Here is a 22,388-nt window from a genome sequence, read left to right as displayed (position 1 = left end):
TTGGAATGGGGCAAAATGGGCCTAGGAGGAGGCAGAGCTGTCAAAGGGAGGTTGGGGAACTGAAAATGGATTTAAGCTTTGAACAAAATTTTAATTCTGGCTTTCTCATAGCAAACAGCACAGGGCTTCAGGGCTGATTTTGTTTGTTTTTTAAATTATGATGCATATAACATACTCCATTAGTCCCCCCCATCCTGTAATTGGCAACATAACACTAAGCCACAGTGAGGTTAGGATTAAGTTAGGACCCTTTTTTTTGTCCCTCACACTTTCCTACGTGTTTCCTACATTTCCAGCTACTCAGAAACTGAACAAGAGAAGTTGGGTAAATGAGAAAAGCTCTCTGCCTTAACCAACTATCATTGAAGGTGGAAGTGGGCAGGGCCCAGGATCCCCTGGAGTTACCCCAATACCAGAATCCTCTACTAGAAGGTACTTTTAAAACACAACCTGAGTGACACAGAGCTCCAAGCTGAAGCAGGGCTGCTTGAAATCAAGTAATATGAGACCCCAATGGCCCCGCCCTCGATTCAGAGAGTTTACTAAGAGGATGAGCTGTAGAGGGTCCACCTGGGTTCAACCCCAGCTCTGCCATTACCTGGGTATGTGACCTTGGACAGCTTAGTTCACTTCTCCAAGCCTCCTCTCCTTCACACATGAAATGAAATTAATAATGGCACCTACCTTGTACATAGGGCTGTAGTGAGGATTCATAGAAAGTACATGTGAAATGATTTGTACCAGATTCTGAGAATAAAAAGGCAAATGAAGTCCTTTCCTTAGATTGTCACTCTTTAATGAGGCCACTTGAGGTGTCTTCAGGAGGGAAGTCTCCATGAAGCACATGACCAGGTTACTGGTTAACAGAAAGCAGCTCTAGGAAAGGCTGACATTCAGAAATAGGACATTCACTCTCTAGTCATCAAAAGAAATACAAAAGTCAGACCACAGTTGGATAGGATTTGTCTTTCTTCAGATTATCAAGTGCTAGAAAAAAATAATACCCAGAGTTATTGCACATGTAGGCAAACTGACTCTCTTGCCCATTGCTAAGATTTCACAAGGTTAGCAATAAGTATCAAACAATTTACAAATATATAAATGTTTTAATCCAGTAATGTCACTTCCAGAAATAAATAAGGATGTGCATGAGGATTTGATGGTGAGGATACTCATCACAAAGTCATTTATGAGAAAAACTTGAAAACAACCTAAGACCATTAAAATGGGAATGACTATGGTACATTCTTGCAATGAAATACTAAGTAGCATTTCATGATCACATGATAGAATGATCTTTAATAGCATTGGGGAATTTTCACTACAACCCAAACAACAACTTAAAAAAACTATGCATGGCATAACACAATTTAGGTAGAAGATGTTAGACAAAAGGCAAGAATGTAGATATTGAAGAGTGGCTACTTCTGGGGGTGGGCATGAGGTTAAAGGGGCTCTTCATGGTTTTTCTTATGTATTTTCTACCTTAAACATGTATAACTTTGATTATCAGAAAACAAATGTATAGAAAGGAGAAGGCGGAGGATGGCCAGGAAGGGAAGGAGAAGAAGTCGAGTTCTCTCTGGGCAGAGGTGCACACAGCCCAAGAGGCAAAGAAGCACAGCTGGAAGCCCCCCAGGGTCCATAAACAGAAGCTGCTGACATAGCTGCTCAGCACAGCTTCTTCTCAGAGCTTTGTAGTGGAAAACTGAGAAGTGCTGCCAGCTTTTTTATTTTGTATTTTCTTATGTGGATGTAATAACCATCTGGTCACCATACTGATCTCCAGGATTTAGTCTTCTGATCTGTTTGGCCGGGATGGCCCCTTCTTCCATCATGTTCTCACTTAACATATATCAGTATTACATTAATTGACATTGTGTTAGTGTAGGATTGAATTAACTCTAAATCATAATATTTTTTTTGTTAATTTTGTTCTATGTTAATAATAGCTCTCACTTATTGCATCTGTAGGCACTCTACATATATTGTCTTCAGTACTGACAACAACCCTGAAAAATAGGTATTGTTTTCCTCATTTTACACTTAGCACAGGAAAGGCAATCACACAGATACCAGGGTACCCTGCAAGCAAATTGGAAGGATCCTTTCTGGAAGCAGGTAAAATATAAATCATGGATAAATAGATGAATTAATTAATTAATCAATGTCATAGCCCTGTATCATGAGCTACAAATGGGCAAATGACTTCCTCACTTTTCAGAGTGATTATCATGAAATTCTTTTATGAAGAAAGTTCCCTTAATAAATATAAAATATGATTTCACTTCCTAAAGTTCAATGTACATGACACAATTTGGGGACCACTGACATCTTAACAATATTGAGTGTTCTGACCAATGAACATGGTTTATCTCCTGACTTATTTGGGTCTTTGTTAATTTCTCTCAGCAGTATTTTATGATTTTCCAAGTATAGATCTTGCACATCTTTTGTCAGATTTATTCCTAAATATGTAATATTTTGATGCTATTATAAATGGTATTAATTTTAATTTTTGGTTTTTCATTACTAACATATAAAACTACAATTAATTTCTGTATAGTGGTCTTATATCCATGACCTTGCTAAACTCACTTATTGGTTCTAGTAGCATTTCTGTAGATTCCTAGGATCTTCTACATATGATCATATCATCTGAAAGACAGATTACTTGTTCCCTTTGTAAGCTGGATATCTTCTATTTCCTTATCTTGCTTTATTGCACTGGTTCCTTGCCTTGTTCCTGATCCCAGTGAAAAACATTCTTTCTTTCACCATTGGGTATAATGTTATTCATAAGCTTTTCATAGATGCTTTTTATCAAGCCAAGGAAATTCCTTTCTAGACCTAGTTTTCTGAGAGTTTTTCCCAGGAATGTATGTTAAATTTTGTCACATATCCATGGAGATGATCATATGATTTTTAATTTTTAGTTTGTTAATATAAATTACATTGATTTTTTTAGAATGTTATATCATCTTTGCCTTCTGGGGATAAACCCCAGTCAATTGTGATGTAACCTTTTTCTGTATCTTTGGATAAAATTTATTAAAATTTTGAGAATTTTTGCCTCTATGTCCTTGAGGGATATGGCTTCAGTACTTTTCTTGTACTATCTTTTTCTAATTTTGGTCATTAGAGTAATACTGTTCACACAGAATGAGATGAGAAGTATTCTCTTCAATTTTCTGGAAGAGTTTATGCAACACTGATATTATTTCTTCCTCAGATGCTTGATGGAACTCACCAGTGAAGCCATCTGGGTCTGGAGTTTTCTTTATGAGGTGGCTTGTAACTACACATTCAATTTCTCCAATAAACATAGGGTAGTTCAGGTTATCTTTTTCTTCTTGAGTGAGCTTTAGAAATTCAGATCTTTCAAGGAATTTGCTTAATTAGAATGGGTAGTGTTGTCACCTCTCTCATTCCTGGTATTGGTAATTTATGTTTCTTTTTTCTTGATCAGTCTGGCCAGAGGTTTATCAATTTTATTGATGGAACCAGCTTTTGATTTCATTGATTTTACCTAATATTTTTCTGTTTTGTATTGTATGGTTTCTGCTCAGATCTTTATTACTTTGGGTTTAATTTGTTCCTCCTTTCTTGTTGCTTAGGTGACTGATTTGAGATCTTCCTTTCTAATATAGTGATTTAGTACTATAAATTTCTCCCTAGGTATTGCTTTAGTGACATCCCACACATTTTGATATGTAGTGGTTTTAATTTTCATTACATTCAAAATACCTTCTAATTTCCCTCTGGATTTCTTCTTTGACCTATGAATTATTTAGAAATGTATTATCTAGTTTCCATAAATTTTGGAATTTTCAAGAAGTTTTTCTGTTAGTGATTTCTAATTTAATTCCATTGTGGCTAGAAAACAACTTTGTATGATTTGAATCCTTTTATTGATTTCTTTGATGTGCTGACATATGGCCTATTTTGGCAAATATTTCATGTGTCTTTTAAAAAATGTATATTCTGCTGTTGTTAGGTAGAGTGTGACTAGTGTGATAGATCATCTTAGGTTTTTATTAAAGATTTGAATTTCATTCATTATCTCATCTTAAAAGGTCAAAGAATAAGCTAAGGGGATAATTCCCAAGAATGTAAGATTAAATAAAACTGAATAGCAGAAGAAAAGCTCATATCCTAGTGGACTGAGGGCTGGAGTCAGATGGCTTGGTTTTAGCCTTATCTTTTTCTTTTTTTTTTTTTTTTTTTTTATTGAAGGGTAGTTGACACACAGTATTACATTAGTTTCAGGTGTACAACACAGTGATTCAACATTTATAAACATGATAATTCTAGGTACCAGCTATCACCATACCAAGTTGTTACAATATTTTGACTATATTCCTTATGCTATACATTACATCCCGGTTACTTATTTATTTTACAATTGGAAGTGGTTTTAGCCTTATCTTGATCCCTGTGTGACTTTGTAACTTTGAGCAAATCGCTTAAACTCTTAGGTCCTGAGTTTCCCATCTTTAAAATGAGAGCTTCACTTATATTTGCTGAGTTAAATGTAAATTAAGAAGTAACAAGAGGTAAGATGTATTATTTGCCTTTTGAGCTAGTAGGAAATATGCTGGAAATCTATTCTAAAGAAAGAATCTGAAATATGAAAGGTCACATAATCTCGGTAGTATTTTTATAATAGTGAAAAACTGGCTTATCTATAGGTACATCAATATGGAAATGACTAAGTAAATTATGGCTTGTCAAGACTGTGTTCCAATGAAAACTAATAATGATGTGTTAAAAGCAAAATACAAAAGAATATATTTACAATGATTGCAACTACACTAGAGAGTGTGTAAGAAAGGAGCTTAAAGGAAGTGCCATAAAATATGAATAGTTGTTAATAATTAAGCTGGTGGAAATATGGACAATTTTTTCCTATCTCTGCTTCCTAACTTAATAAAGTATAGGATAATAATGAAAAAACTGTATAACACAAAACTAAATTTAGCAAAAAATTAACTCACTTAATTAAGGAATTTTGATCAGATGGAGTTTTAAATTCCTGTCCAGCTTCAATATGCAATCTTTCTGCTTCAAAAAAAGGAAAAATTACATTTCAAAAGTGCTTGTCCAATTTTGAGTTCTCTGCTAGAAATGACTTAATTTGGGGACTTGAAGCTTAAGATTACACAGTTATTGAGTTAGGAGGAGGATGAGCCAGAATCTGATTCTAAGAGCCTTCAGAGAGCAGAGCAATGGTGAAGGAGAACCAGGGAGGTCAAGGGGCATTTCCAAATCAGAGGCAGAGAAGAAACCTAAGAATGGGAGAGGAAACTAAAAGCTGGACAAGGGGAAACAGGGTAGGAAGACTGAAAAGACAAGAGTGAGGGTCTCCCATCCGCAGGAGTCTAGATGCCGCCTTTGCTCCTGAAGAACACGGGTCTCCCAAAACACGTGGTCATGTGTAAATATGTATTTTTTCATTGCTGTATTTAGAATTTAAAATTTTTTCTTTGTATTCAACTTCAAGGACTTAAAAGCCTTCTCTTCTCACTCTCTCACCTGGACTGTGGCCCCAAATTCCCTCAGGCTCTGGAGCCTCTCACATTGCCCTCTGGGGTGGGTGCTTGGGTGCTCCTTCTCCCGAGGACATTGCCAATCAGCAGCTCCAATTCACCTCCAGGGTAGCCCCAGGACATTTCGGTTATTTTTTTAATGTTTTCATTAAATAAGATTTATTGCTTTTTCTATCCTTATTGCAAAAAAATTAGGAAATTAGCAAAAAATGGCAAAACATTTAAAATCATTTGTAATTCCTCCACCCAGAGATATGTTTCTTCAAACGTTTTTTTCTGTGTGTATAGCTTTAAAAAAAATAAGTCCATGCTGAATACACTGTTTAGATACCTGACATTTTCACCAAGCTTTCCATTATGTGCATTTTCCCACGGCACCAGATTTTCTTTTAATGATTTCACTGTTCCACTGTGGGTATGTGAGAATTTGAAAAATAATTCCATATTGTAGGATACTTAGGTTGTTTTCCAATGCATTGCTGTTGGAAGCATTGCTCCAGGTGATGGTGGACCGAGGGCTGGAGGAAGGAAGGCTTAGTCACAGCCCTGACTTGGTCCCTAACTGTTGGCTTTGTAACTTCAGGCACATCACTTAAGCTCTTAGGCCTTGAGTTTTCCATCTTTAAAATGGAGAGACTATTAATTTGCACTGCCAGTTTGCCCTCTAAATGGGTCATATCAATTTAACAAAGTGTATGAGATTGCCACAATCTTGCCATGACTGATTTTGTCTTTAAAAAAACAACCTTTGTCATTTCAACAAGTAATGAAATGGTATCTCTTTGAAAAGAATTAATGGTGTTTCATTTTAATTTGTATTTCTTTGATTACTCATTTGGTTATTTGGATTTTGTCAATTACCTGTCTATATACTTTGTCCATTTTTCTATTTGGGCAATTGTCTCTTTAATGTTTGCAAATTCTTCATAGAGTAACAATTTTTTTTCTACTACACATGGGAATATTTTTTCCCCAGGCTGTCATTTACTTTTAAGCTTGAAACAGTTTTTTTTTTCCCCAAAAACTTCTAAATCAGAAAAAAAACATGCAATGAAATTTCCCCTGATAACTCCAAGTAGCTTAAGATGACCCTGCAAATCTACAGATGATCAATGTGAAAGCACACAGCACAGGACCTGAGCACTAACAAATGATAGCTATAATAAATAATGGTGACAGTAGTACTTAAATGAGTGTCTTTAGACAAAACCCATCCAGCCCCCTTGGTGCTCATTTCCTGTTGCCCCTTTTCATACTTTAAAATATTCTTGTGAGCAAGGACAAAGGGGATAGTTTCTTCAATGAACCCAAGAATCCCAAGAAGTTGAAGGACTGAAAGGAATGAAGAAAGGGGAGCAGAGGAGGACTCACCACTTGGAATCAGCTGCCCTTGTCCCTCACAGGCAGACTGGCACCTCCAAGCTGGGAACACTCCCTCCGTCTATTCAGGGAGCCCAGGCGGGAGCATCAGAAGGGCTCTGGAGTGGGGCCTGGGGAAAGCTCATCTTTTATTCTAATACCCTCAGTCCTCAGCCATGGGACTTCCTCTGCCCCACAGACTCCCTTCTAGCTGTCCTCATACACCAACAAGCCCCGCCCCGCCTGTCTGCCCCTGATAAGGGAACAGAGCAAAAAAAGAGGCTCCCTAAAAGCCAGGGAACCTCCACGTTTCATGAGGTGTCAGGGACCGGTGCCCCTCAGCCTCTTTGCTGCCCAAGCAAACTGCATAGTGGTTCCCTTTGATATATTCTGATCTTATCACAGCCTTTCTGAAAAACTTGCACGCTTTTACTTTCCAAATCAGTGTAAAATTGGAGATGGGTTTCACAGACACCCACCAATTAGCTACCTCCTTTAACTCACTACCTTTATCTCCAGCTGCACCCTGACATGTGCTTTCTGACAAGCACACTTGCCTACTATCTCCCAACATGTGATAAACCCTTTCCCGCCTGTCTTGCTTTCATAATATCCATAAATGTATACTCAGAATATCCATAATTGTATCCTTAACAGTGCATTAAATACTTTCATGTATTTTTGAACTGATAAAGATGGACCACATTCTATATCATTCCCAGTAATTTCCTTTTTTCACTCAATCCTAGTTGCTGAGTCTGTCAGACACCTCTGGTGGCCCACACCATATCCCCTCAGACCACCCGACTGCGGGGTAGCTGAGACTTTCAGGCAAGCTGCCAGCATGCCACCTCAAAAGCCACAGCATCTCTTTGCTTACCCAAGCCTAGGAAGACTGTTCAGCCTGTATGCAGCCCAGGAGTTCAGGAAAGTTAATGCGCCGGGGAATCAACTGGGTGGTGCTGAGAGTCAAAAATGCTCCAGCCTCCCACCTTCAAAGGAACAGTTCTGAACTGCATTCTACACGGTCCCCCTCAAGAGTTCCCAGCAGGAACGAGCACAGGAGCCCGCAGTCACCAGTAACTCAACAATGCGTATTTTATTGGTTTTTCTTCTTTTTTTTCTAACTTACCATTTCTGATTCCTGAGATCACTTCCTAAATAAGTTCTTCATCTAGTACATTCATTCACTGCTATATGGTAGACCACGGGATGAAGGAATACACTGTCCATTCCCTCAATGATAAAAATGTGGTTTGTTTGAGGGCTCCTGCTTTTACAAACAATGCTGCTATGAATATTCTTAATATATTCCTGGTACAGGTGTGCAAGTTTCTCTAGGACAGCAGTTCTCAGTGTGTGCTCTCTGGACTCTGGGACTCTCTCAGACTGCTTCAGGAGGTCACCCGTATTACTACATTCATAATAATATTAAGCCATTATTTGCCTTTCCATTGACATTTTTAATGACCTTGTAAAAGCAATGATGGGTAAACTCCCGGCACCTGATTAGTAACAATAAAGGGAATGGCACCAAACAGCAGTAAAAGTTACTAATTTTATTAAATCTCAACCACTGAATCCATCTCTTTTAAATACAAAGTGTGGCAAAATGGGAAGTTAGGTGTAAGCAGTCCTGGGTGATGAATTCCTATTGGAAAAGCACTTACATGATTGAACTGTGAGCTGAACTAGTTTCTTTCTCAAGAGCACCATGCTTACCTGAAAGTAAAACTGAGACAAACTGTGATTGTTCAGACCTGGGTATTTGCCAGGTGTTTTCTCTACAAGGTGCACCCATCACTTCAAGAAAAAAAACTAACGGTATTTGTTGCCAAAGAGAAAATTTGATATTTTGAATGAAAATTAGAAGTTTGGAAAACTTTTATCTGCTACTGTGAGCTTGATAGCTTCCCCATAACAGAAGATTTTTTTTCTGATGAGATTGGTAGTGACATTAATGAATATGATTTTTTGATGTTATATGATGAAATGTGTCAGCATTTGAAAGATCTGCATAACTCAGAGAATGAATAAGTTCCAAATGACTAATGCATGTCTTGACAAAATCATGTTCGATAAAAGATCCATTCAAAATGCAAGATAAACTAGTGGGTTTTACTGTCACAGAGTATGAAAAGTTCATTGGCGTATTGTATGATTGAAAGTTGCTAAGAGAATAAGTCATAAATTTTCCCACCACAGCAAAGAAATGATAATTATATGATGTGAACATATATATACATAAATGTTAGCTAACACTACAGTGGTAATCATTTTGCAATACATAATGTATTGAATCAACTCACTGTATACCTTAAACTTGTACAACGTTGTATGTCAATTATATCTTAATATTTTTTAAAAGCTGGATAAAAGAAGTTCATTAGCATGGTTTTAAATCCCATGTTGCCATAACCTTTAAGAAACTACCACTTGTCAAGTTTTGATATAGTATCAAAGAACATCCACAATTATCTGAGAAGGTACCTTAATGCTCCTTTTCTAGTTACACGGACTTCAACCTCACAACATACTGCAGCAGATTTAATGCAATACCCCATATGAGAAGATAGTTGTCTTCTATGAAGCCAGACTCTTGAAAGACCTCCAGAAATGTAAAACAATGCCACTCTTCTGTTTTTTTTTTTGTTTCAGAAGAGTCGTTTTTCATAAAATATGTTATGTGAACATGTAAGACATTTATTTTTGTTTTAAAATAAAATTGTAATTACATTTTAAATTTCTCAGTTTTAATATCTAATAGGCAAATTTCAAAAATATAACCCACATAAATTGAATCTCTTTGGGGTCCTCAACAATTTTTAAGGTATACACACAGCTGCATATCTCATGCATTATACCTAGCAAAACTTCCAATAATTGTAAATTGATATTATTTGATATCCAATCTATGCTCACATGTCAAACATGTCTTCTTATGTATTGTTCAAATCCAAAACCAAACAAGGTGTACACACTGCATTTTGTGACTAAGTTTCTTATGTGTCTTTATTCCACAGTGATCCCTCTCCCCTTCTTTTAAAAATATTTCCTTATATCCTTGATTGTTGGTAAAACTTGGTAATCTTTCTTGTACAATGTCCCGCATTCTAGATTTAGATGATTGATTCATTGTGGTATCATTTAATTTATTTCTCTATCCCACATATTTTCTGTAAACTGGAAAGCTAGAGGTTTGATTAGACTTAGGTTCACTTCTAAACTGGGTGGCCTGAATGAAAGCCTTAACCTTTCTCTATCTGTTCCTTTATTGGTAAATTGAAGATAATAATGGTAACTCCTTCAATGGGTCGGTATCAGGATTAAATATATTAAAACAAGTAAAATACTTAGAACAGTGCTTGACATCCAATAAATGGTAGCTATTACTATTATCTGAGGAAAGCTTCCAGTTTGAAAGCCAGAGATGAAATTAAACTACAGAGACAATCAAGAAGGTGGAAAAAAATGGCAGAAAATTACTATTGATATACTCAGAAATAAGAAATCAAAAATCCTGAATCCACAACACAAAAGCAAGAGGCTATCAAATGGGAAGTCTGAGGACCAGCAAAAACTCTTGGAAATTAAAATTTTATAGCAGAAATGAAATAAATCAGTAGAAGAACTAGAGGATAAAATTGAGGAAAATCTCTTCTGAAGTAGAATAACCAAAACCAGGAGAGGGAAAATGGGAGAGAATGGATTTTAAAAAGAGGGAAATCTATCACAGAGAGGTTTCCCAGAATTGAAGACTATGTTTCCTGACTGAAAGGGACCCCTGAGTGCCTAGCACAATGAATGAAAAGACTTACCAGGACATACCACCATGAAGGTTCAGAACGCCAAGAATGAAGGAAACTATATATCCTAAAAGCTTCCAGAAACAAATAAGCAAACAGAATTTACATAGGAAGTAACAGAATTCAGAGTAAGTCAGACTCCTCAAGAGTCCAGTCATATGAGAAGCTAGACAACAACTGATCATTGCTGTAAAATTCTGAGGGAAAATGACTTCCAATCTGGAAATCTGTGCCCCACCCAACTGTCAAGTGTGAGAGTAAAATAAAGGCATTTTTAGACAAACAAGGTTTCAAAAAATTTACCTCCCATGACCCCTTCAGGAGAAGTTACTGGAGAATGTGCTCCTTCTAAATGAGAGAATAAGCCACAAAAAGGAAGATCCAGGAGATAGGGGGTTTTGCACAGGAGGGAAGACACAGGAATTCCCAGAACGTGGTTAGGGGAAGTCCTAGGACAACAGCTGGAGCGAGAGGAGGATGTCTGCAAGGAAAAAGGGCCCTGAAAGATTGCCAGATCATGTGACTAGACTGAGAGTTGTTTTATAGTCCTGACAGAGGAGAGCTTTCAGAAGAATTAACCATAGATGCACAGATAATGAAGTGAATGAAAAAAATAGGCAATTTTTGACTCCAGGAGAAAAAGGAGTTGTTCAATAAAGTGAATGTAATCCCAGTACAGTATATGCCACAACTGTAAAAATATCTATAGTTATATAAATATAAACTCTGACTCAACTAACCAGGGAATTTTGCAAACTGGCTAAGAGTCCATTGACAGTTCTGAGAGAGAGAAATAGAGATCATAAACTCATGGAGGAAGACCATGGAGGCAGCTTTCACTCCCTCCTGGCTCCAGCCCTCACCTTCCTGATGAGGAACCCCAAACCAGTATCTCCACACCAGTGTCCTTCTGGGGTATGACTCTTCTTGCCTCTTGCCCTTGTAAATATAAACTAACTCTCTCTCTTTCTTCCTCATACACATAAACCTCTAACTTACCCTCTTCCTCATCCTTTTCCAAGCCAACTCATCAAACCTTCACTTATCAGTGGCCCCACTATTTTTCTAATCTCCCACTTTGGCTTTCCACTCCTTCGTAGCCAGTCTGTCTGTTGGATTTCTAAAGTCTTCCAAAGGTCCCTGCCCTGTCTCCGGCTGTTATCTAACCCAGACCTTATATGAAGTTTATAAATGGTACAATGTGACACAGATGTAAAATACTACTATTATGCCAAGATTTCTAAAATAGACTCTGGCTTGGTTACTTTTATTTTTTTCTTTTCTTCTCTCCCTTCTATTGCTTGGTTACTTTTATTAATAATAATCCAGTCAACATTTCTATAGGAGTTTAAAAACATTTACTATACTTCCTGCTTTCAAAGGGAAATGTTGCTGAAGTGTAAATGTTTTCATTGTAGAAATTTTGGAAAATACAGAAAAGTACACAGAAGGTAAAAAGAACCTCTACTCTTAATTTGGATTTACATTTTGGTGTGTTTTCATCCGGTCTCTTCCATGTGTATATAATAATCTTTTTTGAAAGAATAAAACAAATGTGATTATGTTGTACATGCCTCTTTGCAACTTCATTTAATATACTAAAAACATTTTAGTATATGTCAATAAATATTCATCTATGTACTTTTAATGGCTGCATAGAATTATAGCTATTATAGCCATACTATCATTTATTTAATCAACCGTATTACAAATATTTTGGTTCCAGTCTTTTACTCTTAGAAATAGTGCTCTCTCTGATTATTTAGTTAGAACAACTTAGAAGCAGAGTTGCTGAATCAAAGGTTGGGCTCATTCCTTTTTATTGCAGTAAAAAAAAAACCCAACCACATAAATAAAATTTACCTAGTTATCAAACGTAGTTAATTACAGTGGCATTAACTATGTGCACATTGTTGTTCAGTAGATCTCTAGGACTTTTCTCTTGCAAAACTGAAATCTTGAAAAAATGAAAAAAATATTCATTGAACAACCTCCTTTTTCCTTCCTCTCCTAGTTCCTAGCAATCACCAGTCTACTTTCTAAGAGTTTAACTACTTTAGATAGTCTATTACTTCATATAAATGGGATCATGCAATATTTGTCTTTTTGTGGAGTTGTACTCATTTTTAAAGCTTTTGGTATGTAGTGCTAAACTCGCTTCCAAAAAAGTTGTAACAATTTACTCTTTGCCTGAAAGCCTGTAAGTGTCCTTCCAGGCTATCCCCTCACTGTTTGCTTAGTATTCACCATTTGTTTCAGTTCTTGCCAAGTTCTTAAAAGAACAAAAGTAATGGACCCAACACATATTCCTTTGGATAGGTCATTGCCCTTTTCCTGAAACCTGGCTGAAATACTTGCTGGGGCACTTACTAGCTGTGTGATCTTTGGACAAGTCCCTGTAAAATGGGGTTTAATAATATGATACACACTTACTATGAGGAAAAACGAGCTAACTAGTGTGAAGCTATAAGAGCAGGCCTGGAACATAGCCCAGAGAGAGGTAGCTATTGTTTCTGTTTTGTTATCTTTATTGTTATTAGACTGAACAGGATTTCTGTTGTCAAAGCAGTTATCTACCATTTTCTTCAATCCTTGCTAATCTAATAGATGAAAAATGATATGATTCCATTTCTAAGAAATTTTAGAACGGGTAAACCTATAGGGACAAAGCAGATCAGTGAGTGCCTGGACTTGAGGTGGGAGGGCTGAAAATAAAAGGGCTGCAGGGAAGGGCTCCGGCGAAATTCTGGAAGTCATGGGAATGTTCTGTACATTCTGTGGTGGTGGTTACAATGGTAGCCAGTTACCACACTCGTTGAACCATACATGTAAAAGGGTTGTATTATATTACATGTGAATTATACCAAAATGAAGTTGATTTTAAAAGAAAAATGATAGCCAGTCATTAAATTGAAAATTAGTTTTAAAATGTGATTATAAAAATAATTGTAAAGTTACCAGTTATCAGTGAATTGAACGTTTCTCTATATTTATATAGTCTATTTATACTTATCACGATTTCCTTTTTCAAAGCATTGTGGCAAACAGGATCTCACTTATCTTCCTAATAAGCTGGTAAATCAACAAGGCAGCAATCAACACCCCCACTTTCCGAATTAAGAAACCGAGGCTCAGCAAGTTCCAGTTCTAGTCTAGTTTTCAGATCTCACCCTTCCAAGCCCAGAAGCGATCCTAGAAAACATCCCCGGGAGAAGCTTCGGCAGGTCAGAATCTCCCCCGGCCCAGGCCAGGCCCGACCCACAACCCCAACCAAGCTCTCGGCGCACACGCGGTCCACCCTGGGGCGAGGCCTCGGCGCGCCCCGCCCCCGCTCCTGGCCCCGCCCCGCCCATCCGAGGCTCAGAAGGCCCGCAACTCCAGGCCGGGAGGTAGGGAGAGGCCGGGGTGCCCGGCGTGGGGCCTGGTCCGCACGCGGTGGGGCCCCACAGTCCCACGGCCGCGGAGGGAAGGCGCTAGCTCCCGAGCACCGCCCGCCCCCCGCCGCCATTTTGCACCCGGAGCGTGCCGCGGCGGGCGGGGTGGGGCGTCCGAGGGCGGCGTGCCGAGCGGGCAGCGCTGAGATGCAACTGTCGGGCCTGGCCGCGGTGGGGAAGCCCTGGCCGGCAGACGGGGGCCGTGAGACGCCCCGGCCTCCCCGCTTCCGCGCCTCGAGAGAGCGGCTGGCTGGTGCCCCCGCGCCCCGGCGTCCTCACAGTGTGACAACCCCACGCTGGGTACAGCACGCCTCCGTGTGTGAAACGCTTTCACACCCTTCTCGTTTGGGCCCACACGGCAGCTCCTGGCAGGAGGCCGGGGAATGAACTGTTGTTCCATTGTGCAGACAGAGAAAACTAAGACTCAGAGTTGGGGGCAGGTTTTCCTAGGGGCGCCCTGCGAAGTCGTGGCGGTGGGACTCAGCCCTTACCCCTCCAAATCCAGTGCCCTGTTCCCCGGGCCACTCTGCCTCACCTGTCAAAGAACAGCGCTGGGCTGGGACTCGTTAGGCCAGTGACTGGCAGTTCTTTTTCTTTCTTTCCTTCCTTTCCTTTATTTCTCCGCCCCATCCCCCGCCCCCTTTTTCTTTTTTAAGATCAGCCTCTTTCTGTACCATCCAGGTCAGAGCTAAGAAGTATTCAGAAGGCAAGTCATGGATCCACCTGCTCGGAAAGAAAAATCCAAAGTTAAAGAACCTGTCAGCAGAGCTGAGAAGGCCAAGCAGAAATCAGCCCAGCAGGAGCTGAAGCAGAGACAAAGAGCAGAGGTGAGATCAAGGAGGGGCGTGTATACGTGTAGTCTGCTGAAGATGATGCTGGAACAGAAATAGTAGAGAACTGGGATAGAGAGCGCTCTGCCGCCAGGCAGCACAGGTGTGCAGCCAAGTGAAGAAACGAGCTCTCTGAGGTCACAAACGGGGTGGTGGCAACGCAGAGTCTCATGGCAAGTCAGCATCTCATGGCAAGGCCCTGGCGTACCAGGTCTCTAGATGACTCCTAGCCCAGAGCTTTTGTGATAGGGACCTGAGGGAAGGAAGAGAGGAGAAGGTGAAGAGACATGTAAGGGTGGGGTCAGGGTGAGGGAGAGCAAGCATCAGACACCCCCAGCACATGTTCTGAATTTGGCCTGGAGAGGGGGTGCTTATAACCAGGAAGTAGAGGCCCAAGCTCTGTGCCCACCACTGTGTCCCTTCGTTCAGTCAACAATCAACCTGAGAATTAAAAGCTGAAACTGTTTACATGGCCTATGTTGAACTACATCCAGAAATGAGTGCCCTTGAACAATGTGGGGGATGTAAGGGTATGACCCCTTCCCTACCCCACTCAAACATCTGTATAACTTTTGACCTCCCCAGAACTTAGCTGCTAATAGCTTACTGTTGACCATAAGCCTTCCTGGTAACAGTTGATTAACACATACTTTGTATATATATTACATACTGCCTTCTTATAATAAAGTAAGATAGAAAAAAAAATGTATCCAAATTGTCATAAATCTCCAAAAAATTTCTAATACATTTATTGAAAAATATCTGCACATAAGTGGACCTGCATAATTCAAACCTGTGCTGTTCAATCAGCTGTATTTTATTTTACTATTTAGTATCAGGAAAAAGCTTGCTGTACTCTTTTCCCTCTATTTGTTTTGTTCATTTACTTATTTTTGAGAAATTTAAAAATACAGATAAATAGACTGTTTTAACAAACACCTGGGTACTCAGCACCCCAGATTGATAGTGGTTAACATTTTGTCATAGTTGCTTGGAGTTTTCTTTAAATAAGATAAATATAAATTACATATCAACAACAACAACAAAAATTACATATCAATGTGAAGTTCCCTTTGTCCATTTCATGTCTTATACCCTTTTTGCCCTCCCTGTGGGCAACATTTATTTTTTATACTTTGATACTCAAGTATATTAATAGGTATTCTTGGAAAGCATGCAATGTTCTTTTGCTTAAAAATTTTACATCAATACAGTTCTATGTCTTATTTTCTTTTTGCTTACATTATGTGTTTTAGAACTACTCATGTTAACACAAGAATCTAGTTTATTCTCATTCTCATACTAGCTTATAGTAGTCTGTTTTATGAATCCACTTATTATCCATTCCTCCAGTGATGGACATTTAAATTACTTACAGTTTTTTTGCTACTACAATCATTGCTGTGGTGAAGAACTTTAGATGTCTCCTTTGACACCTATGTTAGAATTTCTGTAGGGCGTATATAACTAGAAGTAGAAGTAGAATTACTGGGTACATTTCAATTTTATTGGCCATTGCCAAATTGTTTTCAAAGAGACTGTATAAGTTTGCACCCCCATTAGCAGTGTAAGAGAGTTCTCATTCCTCACTTCTTTTCCAATGCTTGATAGTGGCAGACTACATTTTTGTTAATCTGATCCATTCATTAAACAAATATTTAGCTGCTGCTATGTGCCAGGCACTGTTGGAGGAACTTGAGATGCAGCCTGGACAAGGCAGAGAAGAGTCCTTGCGTTTGTGGAGCTTGCACTTAGCAGGGAAGCAGACAGGAAATGTAATAAATATATTTAATAGTGAACTTGAAGTTAATCCATAAACTGAAATTTACCTTTGGATAAAGATAGACCACGTGAGAGCTGTGGACCTGGATTCTAACAAATTGTCCTCCCCTTTCCATCACCACCCCCATCCCTACCTAGATCCAAGGCCCCAGATGATTTTACTGCAATTGCACATTGATGAATAGTTTGAGGGCTGCTAGAAGAAACAGGAAAGTGTTCTTTGTGCACACTGTAGGGATAGATACTGTTGAGGACTTTGTTCATGTCCTTATTGACATCCTTCCAGTTAGGTTCCACGGGTAAGATTCCTTTGTCTGACTTCACATCCCAGTTCTTCCCATGTGACTTTGGCCAAGCATGTAACCTCTGAACCACCATTCTCATTCCTCCTTGGTAAAATGAGATGGTAATAGCCACCTCACAAGCTTGTTATCAGGACAGAAATGTTATATGAAAGTACTTATCACACTGCCTGGCACAGAGGAAGCACTCAGCAAACAGCCGCAGTGTTTCCCAGAATCCTTGTGCTTCCAAGCAGTTGGCTTGCTTTTGTCATGTGGACTAAAAATCAAATGGCTGATGGTGCTTATGGTGACTTCTGGAATGTATACTGGATTTGCTCTCTAGCGGCAGCTGCCACTTGTTGAGCTCTTCAGATGTGCCAGGCACCAGCCAGCCACATATGCACACCCATGTGTCTTCACAGCAGGCCTATTGCTTACTCCCATTTCAACCTTTGTAAATCCTTCCTGGGGTACGGTAAAGAGATATCAAATACCTGTCTTTATGAGGTAGAAGGATTTGTCTTCATTTTAAAGTCAAGAGATCTGACCAGAATCCCTAGTGGATGAGGGACTGAGGGACAGGACAGCAATCTAAAACAGATCTGACCTTTGCCTACAGCTGCCTTGCTGTTTCTTCATCTGTGTTGCCTGGAATGTAATCTCCTAAAATAGGAATGTGACGTCTTAGACCCGTTGCAGGGAGGAAGCGACACAGTTCCATTCAATTCTACAAAGATGCCACATTCCAGAAAGTTCAGTGGGATGGAGACATGAGTGAATGGGAACAGAAGGCGTATTTGGCAGTTGAGATAGCTTTTGATACTGCTGGTGACCCTTTCCTTTCTGAAAGTACTTCATTCCTTGGCTTAGTCCCCCAGACCATTTTGAGACCCTTCTTCTACCAGCCTGCCTCCCTGATGCGGAGGTTTCCAAGAAGCTAATGAAAATCCTCCTCAATCCCTAGCAAAGAAATGTGCAGATTGCAAATGCTCAGTAAGGCATGACTGTGTGAAACAGAGGTTTAACATACATGTCTGTGTGTGTGTGTGTGTGTGTGTGTGTGTGTGTGTGTGTGTGTGTGTGGCTTAAAGAAGATGAATAAAACCAGCACCCTTGTACCTACCACCCAGCTAAAAAACTAGAACATGAGTGATAACTTAGAAGCTCCTCAGGCCCTACTCCAGCCATGTTCCCGCCCCTGCCCACTGGCAGTGCCCTTACCCCTTAATTTTGTGCTAATCACTCCCTTCAGTGCTGAATGAACTATTTCTGTGTGTACCCCTAAATAATATTTTGTAGCATAACAATATATTGTCTAGTTTTGCATGTTTCTCAACTTTATATGTTACCTACTCTGTGACTGGCTCTCTTCACTCACCAACTTTTTTTTTAACCATTAAGATTTATTTGTTTTGTTGTGATAAAATATATATAACAGCCAACTTAACCATCTTAACCATCAGTATTATGCTTTTTAAGATTCATTTGTGTTGATGCATGTAACTATTTTCATCAATGTGTGGAATTCCATTTCCCTTAAAGATTATAGGATCTTGCCACAATAAAAAAATTGGAAGAAGGCATTCAAACTTTCTACTTATTCTACTCGGTTTTGATCATTTTACTCTTTCAAGGAGTTTCTTTCATTTAAGTTTCAAACTTACCGACACAAAGTTGATAATCTTTTGTTTAAATCTCCTTTACAGCAGTCTTGTTTTCTTCTTAATTCTAACGGTGTTTGTGTCCACTCCCTTTTTATCTAGATCAGGCATGTCAGGTTTGCAGGATTTTCTTTAGCATTTTCAAAGAACCGTCTTGCAGTTCAGTGAGCCTCTCCACTGCACATCTAGTTGCCTTTTCATTAACTTCTGCTCTTAGTGTGTATTTTCTGTTTGTCTCACTTCTCAGTTTCTTCCTGCCTTTTCTTGTTTTCTTTTTAATCAAGCTATATCCAATACACACAAATACACCCCTTCATTTTTTTCTTCTACAAATTAGGAAGTTTCATGCTCTTTCTGTTCTTTAGTGGACAGACTGATACCGCAAGGATAAAGAAGCTGAGGAATAAGGTAGACACCCTGCCTTTCACCTCAGAATGTCTTGTGTGGTTTTCTTTCCACCCCCACTACCTGCCCTAGATTCCTTCCACCTCTTCCCTGGACTAATATACTAGATACCTCCGAAGTGGCCTATCATTTCTGTTCCCCACACTCCATCCTTCACATGGTCTCTAGTTATCTTTCCAACAGCACAGGTGTAATCGAGTTGCCGCCCTGCCCACTTACCTTCGTTGGCTCTGCAGCATCAGCCAGATAAAGCCCAGATTCCTTGGCATAGCATTTACTATTTTTTACCCAACATACTTTTTTTGCTTTCTCTAGTTCCCCAAACCCAACTCTATAACATCATTCATATTAGCATAATTGAAGTTTCCAGAACTAATTCTGTACTTCCCCATTATATTTATTGAATCATAATATTCATCCCCTTGCACTCACCTACCATGTCCCTTCCCCAGTCTCTGCCTATTCAAATCCCACCAATCCTTTAAAGGCCACACAAGCCACCTGCCTCACTGCTTCTTTCCTTTCCTTTCCTCATTCCCCAAATGGAATTAATATCTACCTCCTCCTGTTCCCTTATCACTATCCCTGCAGTACTTGTGAAGTACTGACATTTCCAAATGACACAGGCTATTGTGTCTGCAGGTATGTTGAGCAGCTGCCTCCTCTGCTAACATACTTTTTTCTTTCATTCAGATCTATGCCCTCAACAGAGTCATGACCGAGCTGGAGCAGCAACAGTTTGATGAGTTCTGTAAGCAGATGCAGCCTCCCGGAGAGTGAGCCGCCCAGGTGCAAACTAGATGGGACCCGGGGCTTTGTGAGCTTGTTACCAGGTTTAAGCTGAGATGGCTCATTTAGAGCCTTACAGAATTAGACAAGAGGACATGTGCATTATTCCTAAAACTGGATAAATCTGAACTTCTTGTACGTACTTCGGCTTCATTGGTTCCTCCAATCTGAATTGGCCCAGTGCTTGCTGAAGAGACTTGTTTTATTCTGTTTTAAAATGATAGATCAAAACTTGTTTTAAGACAGTAGATTTTTTTAACCTTTTTCTATTGTTTGAGAAAATGTCAGTGTTTCTGGTGAAACTGTAAATCTCCAAAAACACAAATAAAATACTAAATAAAATCTTCCTTTGCTCACACTCTGTTTGGGGGTGCCTCACCAGAGAAAGAGGAGCCAGAAAGAATGTACTAGGGAAGAAAAGTTGAGGTGAGCATAGGAACCTCTTTTCATTCGGGGGAGGTGGAGAAGGAAGAACATGTCTGCTTCCAGTTTTCCTCCTTCCTGACCTAAAGCTTGCGGACCCTACAGCTCCTAAGCCACATAGGTGTAGCTATGTGGCCCTTTACTCCCAGATGGGCCACTACTCAGGGTCAGACGCTTGAAGCTAGGATTCCTCTCACCCTGTGGCTGTGGACAGCTTGCAGCAGGCTTGCACCAACAGGGAGAGGGGTGTGCAGGTTTTCATTTTGGGGGCTACTTTATTAGGCCTAGACACGGGTTTCTGATGGGAATATGCAGACTGGGTCCTCAAGAACCTCCTGACCCACCTGCCATCTGTAGGTGTAGAAATACAATTTCTGCTGCAGACATTTGTATCAAGAATGGTGGTTCATCTTTAGCCTTAGAGTTATTTAAATGCAGAGCAAAAGGAGAGATTGTTCTTCCAGGATATTTAATTTCCAGATACTTATTGGGAATAAGGGGAAGCAGAGTGTCAGGAAGCAGAGTATGCATGAGGCAGAGCACTCCGGACAAAAGAGCCAGACGCTGCCACCTCCTTTACTGTCCACACTGGAACTGCCTGGATTTTCCATACCGGTGCTGGGAACATCTCAAGGGATCTCCATCTCCCCTGTCTCCCAGCTGCCTCTGAAGTCACTGAGAATTCTATTTCCATTGCTGTGGCTTGTTTTAGGAGTCAACTGGGCATTAATGGGATGTAAGAATCTTGCTACCACCGCAGAGTGTGTTTTTGAGAGCCCAAATTATAATTAAGAATAATCTCTGCATAGATAACCCCTATAAATGATAATGAGTTTCTAAAGTGTCCTGCTGAATTTGAGTTGAGTAGGTGTTTCTTGGTTTTGTTTTTTAGAAGGAGGGATTTGGGGATGAACTGTCATCATAAACCTAAGGAAGTCGTGTAGTATGCTAGAAAGAGCACAGTTTTTGGAGTCATAACCTATGGTCGAGTACCAATTCTATGACATTGGATAAATTATTAACCTGAGTCGCACTTTTCCCATCCATGTAATGGAATATTTTCTTCCTCTGAGGATCATTTGTTGAGAAATAAGTAAGATAATGTATGTAATAAATGTTCAGTAAATGTTGCTTCCTTTCCCTTACCACCTTGTTTCATGGGAAGTGTTTCCAATTTCAAATAACCAAGTAATACACGAACACTGGTTGGAAAGATTCTGCTCCTTAGTTGGGAACTACTTGTATTAACATGTTTGAGCCCTGGATATATTCTGTTCTAGAGAAGTGCTCTAGTATTAACAGTTTTGCAAACTGCAGGTAGCTGCAAAACTAATTAATTATGGCCAACTTTTCTTCTTAATGAAATAGAACAGATTAAAAACCATCACATGTGTTAAGGATATTGTTTCACGAAGCTTTCATTTCTAAATCCACTTATGAATGCATATTTGGCATTTAAGGTAAAAGTTACTTCTCACTGTGGGTTGTGGTTTCAAAAAAAAGTTCAAAACAGGAATGGGACATCTTTTTGTTCACATTTTAAAGAAAAAGACTTTCATCTTGTAACTAGAAATACTATGGTAAGGGGTCCAGAGGTGTTTGTATCCATAATTGGGTTAGCATTGAATGCTAAGGCTCTTACAAGCATAATTAATGCAAACTAGAAAAACAGAGTTTCTGCTGACCTGCCTGGAATTCCCTAACCCTGATGTAATTCACTCCCAGTTTCTCAGAGGTAACAGATGTTTCTGAAGCTCTGCATCAAAAAATTAATAATGAAAAAACTGACTAGAAGTCAGGATGCCTTAATTTGACTCTTGGGCATACCACTTACTGCGTGAACTTCGGGCAAATTTTAATCTCCCCAAGTCAGTGAGTTTCAAACATTATGGTCTCAGGATTCCTTTGTGCTCTAAAAACTGAGGACACCAAAGAGCTTGTGTTTTTTTGTTATTTATGTTAACTTGTAATATATTTGTATTATTTTTAAGTGAATAAGTATTTTTAAACATAAATAAGTTTTCTGTGTGAAAAATATATATTTCCCCAAATTAAAAATCATTTCG

The 22,388-nt window shown here is 39.3% G+C and overlaps 1 protein-coding gene across 4 annotated transcripts; it reads left to right on the top strand.

Annotated features, from left to right (window-relative positions):
* Nucleotides 1-13,984: 13,984 nt before the first annotated feature.
* On the top strand, nucleotides 13,985-20,245 carry SVBP (small vasohibin binding protein). 4 transcript variants are annotated; one of them, XM_036892835.2, is made up of 3 exons: nucleotides 13,985-14,103; nucleotides 14,830-14,975; nucleotides 19,804-20,245. In XM_036892835.2, the coding sequence occupies exons 2-3, from the start codon at nucleotides 14,862-14,864 to the stop codon at nucleotides 19,888-19,890; spliced, it is 201 nt and encodes a 66-aa protein (XP_036748730.1). In that variant the 5' UTR covers nucleotides 13,985-14,103; nucleotides 14,830-14,861; the 3' UTR covers nucleotides 19,891-20,245. The 4 variants fall into 4 exon arrangements, with proteins under 4 accessions (XP_036748730.1, XP_036748732.1, XP_036748729.1 ...); XM_036892837.2 differs by having other exon boundaries at nucleotides 14,035-14,103; nucleotides 14,810-14,975; XM_036892834.2 differs by having other exon boundaries at nucleotides 14,035-14,103; nucleotides 14,805-14,975.
* Nucleotides 20,246-22,388: the final 2,143 nt, after the last annotated feature.

The sequence above is a fragment of the Manis pentadactyla genome, chromosome 4 (genome assembly GCF_030020395.1).
Source record: "Manis pentadactyla isolate mManPen7 chromosome 4, mManPen7.hap1, whole genome shotgun sequence".
Classification (NCBI taxonomy): Eukaryota; Metazoa; Chordata; class Mammalia; order Pholidota; family Manidae; genus Manis; species Manis pentadactyla.
Note: the sequence above shows the minus strand (reverse complement) of the source record. Positions and strands in the feature narration are given on the sequence as shown.

Bases quoted from the DNA above. Each gene is read 5' to 3' on its own strand.
- SVBP (XM_036892835.2), top strand. From the start codon at position 14,862: ATGGATCCACCTGCTCGGAAAGAAAAATCCAAAGTTAAAGAACCTGTC. The intron at 14,976-19,803 runs GTGAGATCAAGG...TCTTTCATTCAG, and splicing joins AGCAGAGACAAAGAGCAGAG to ATCTATGCCCTCAACAGAGT.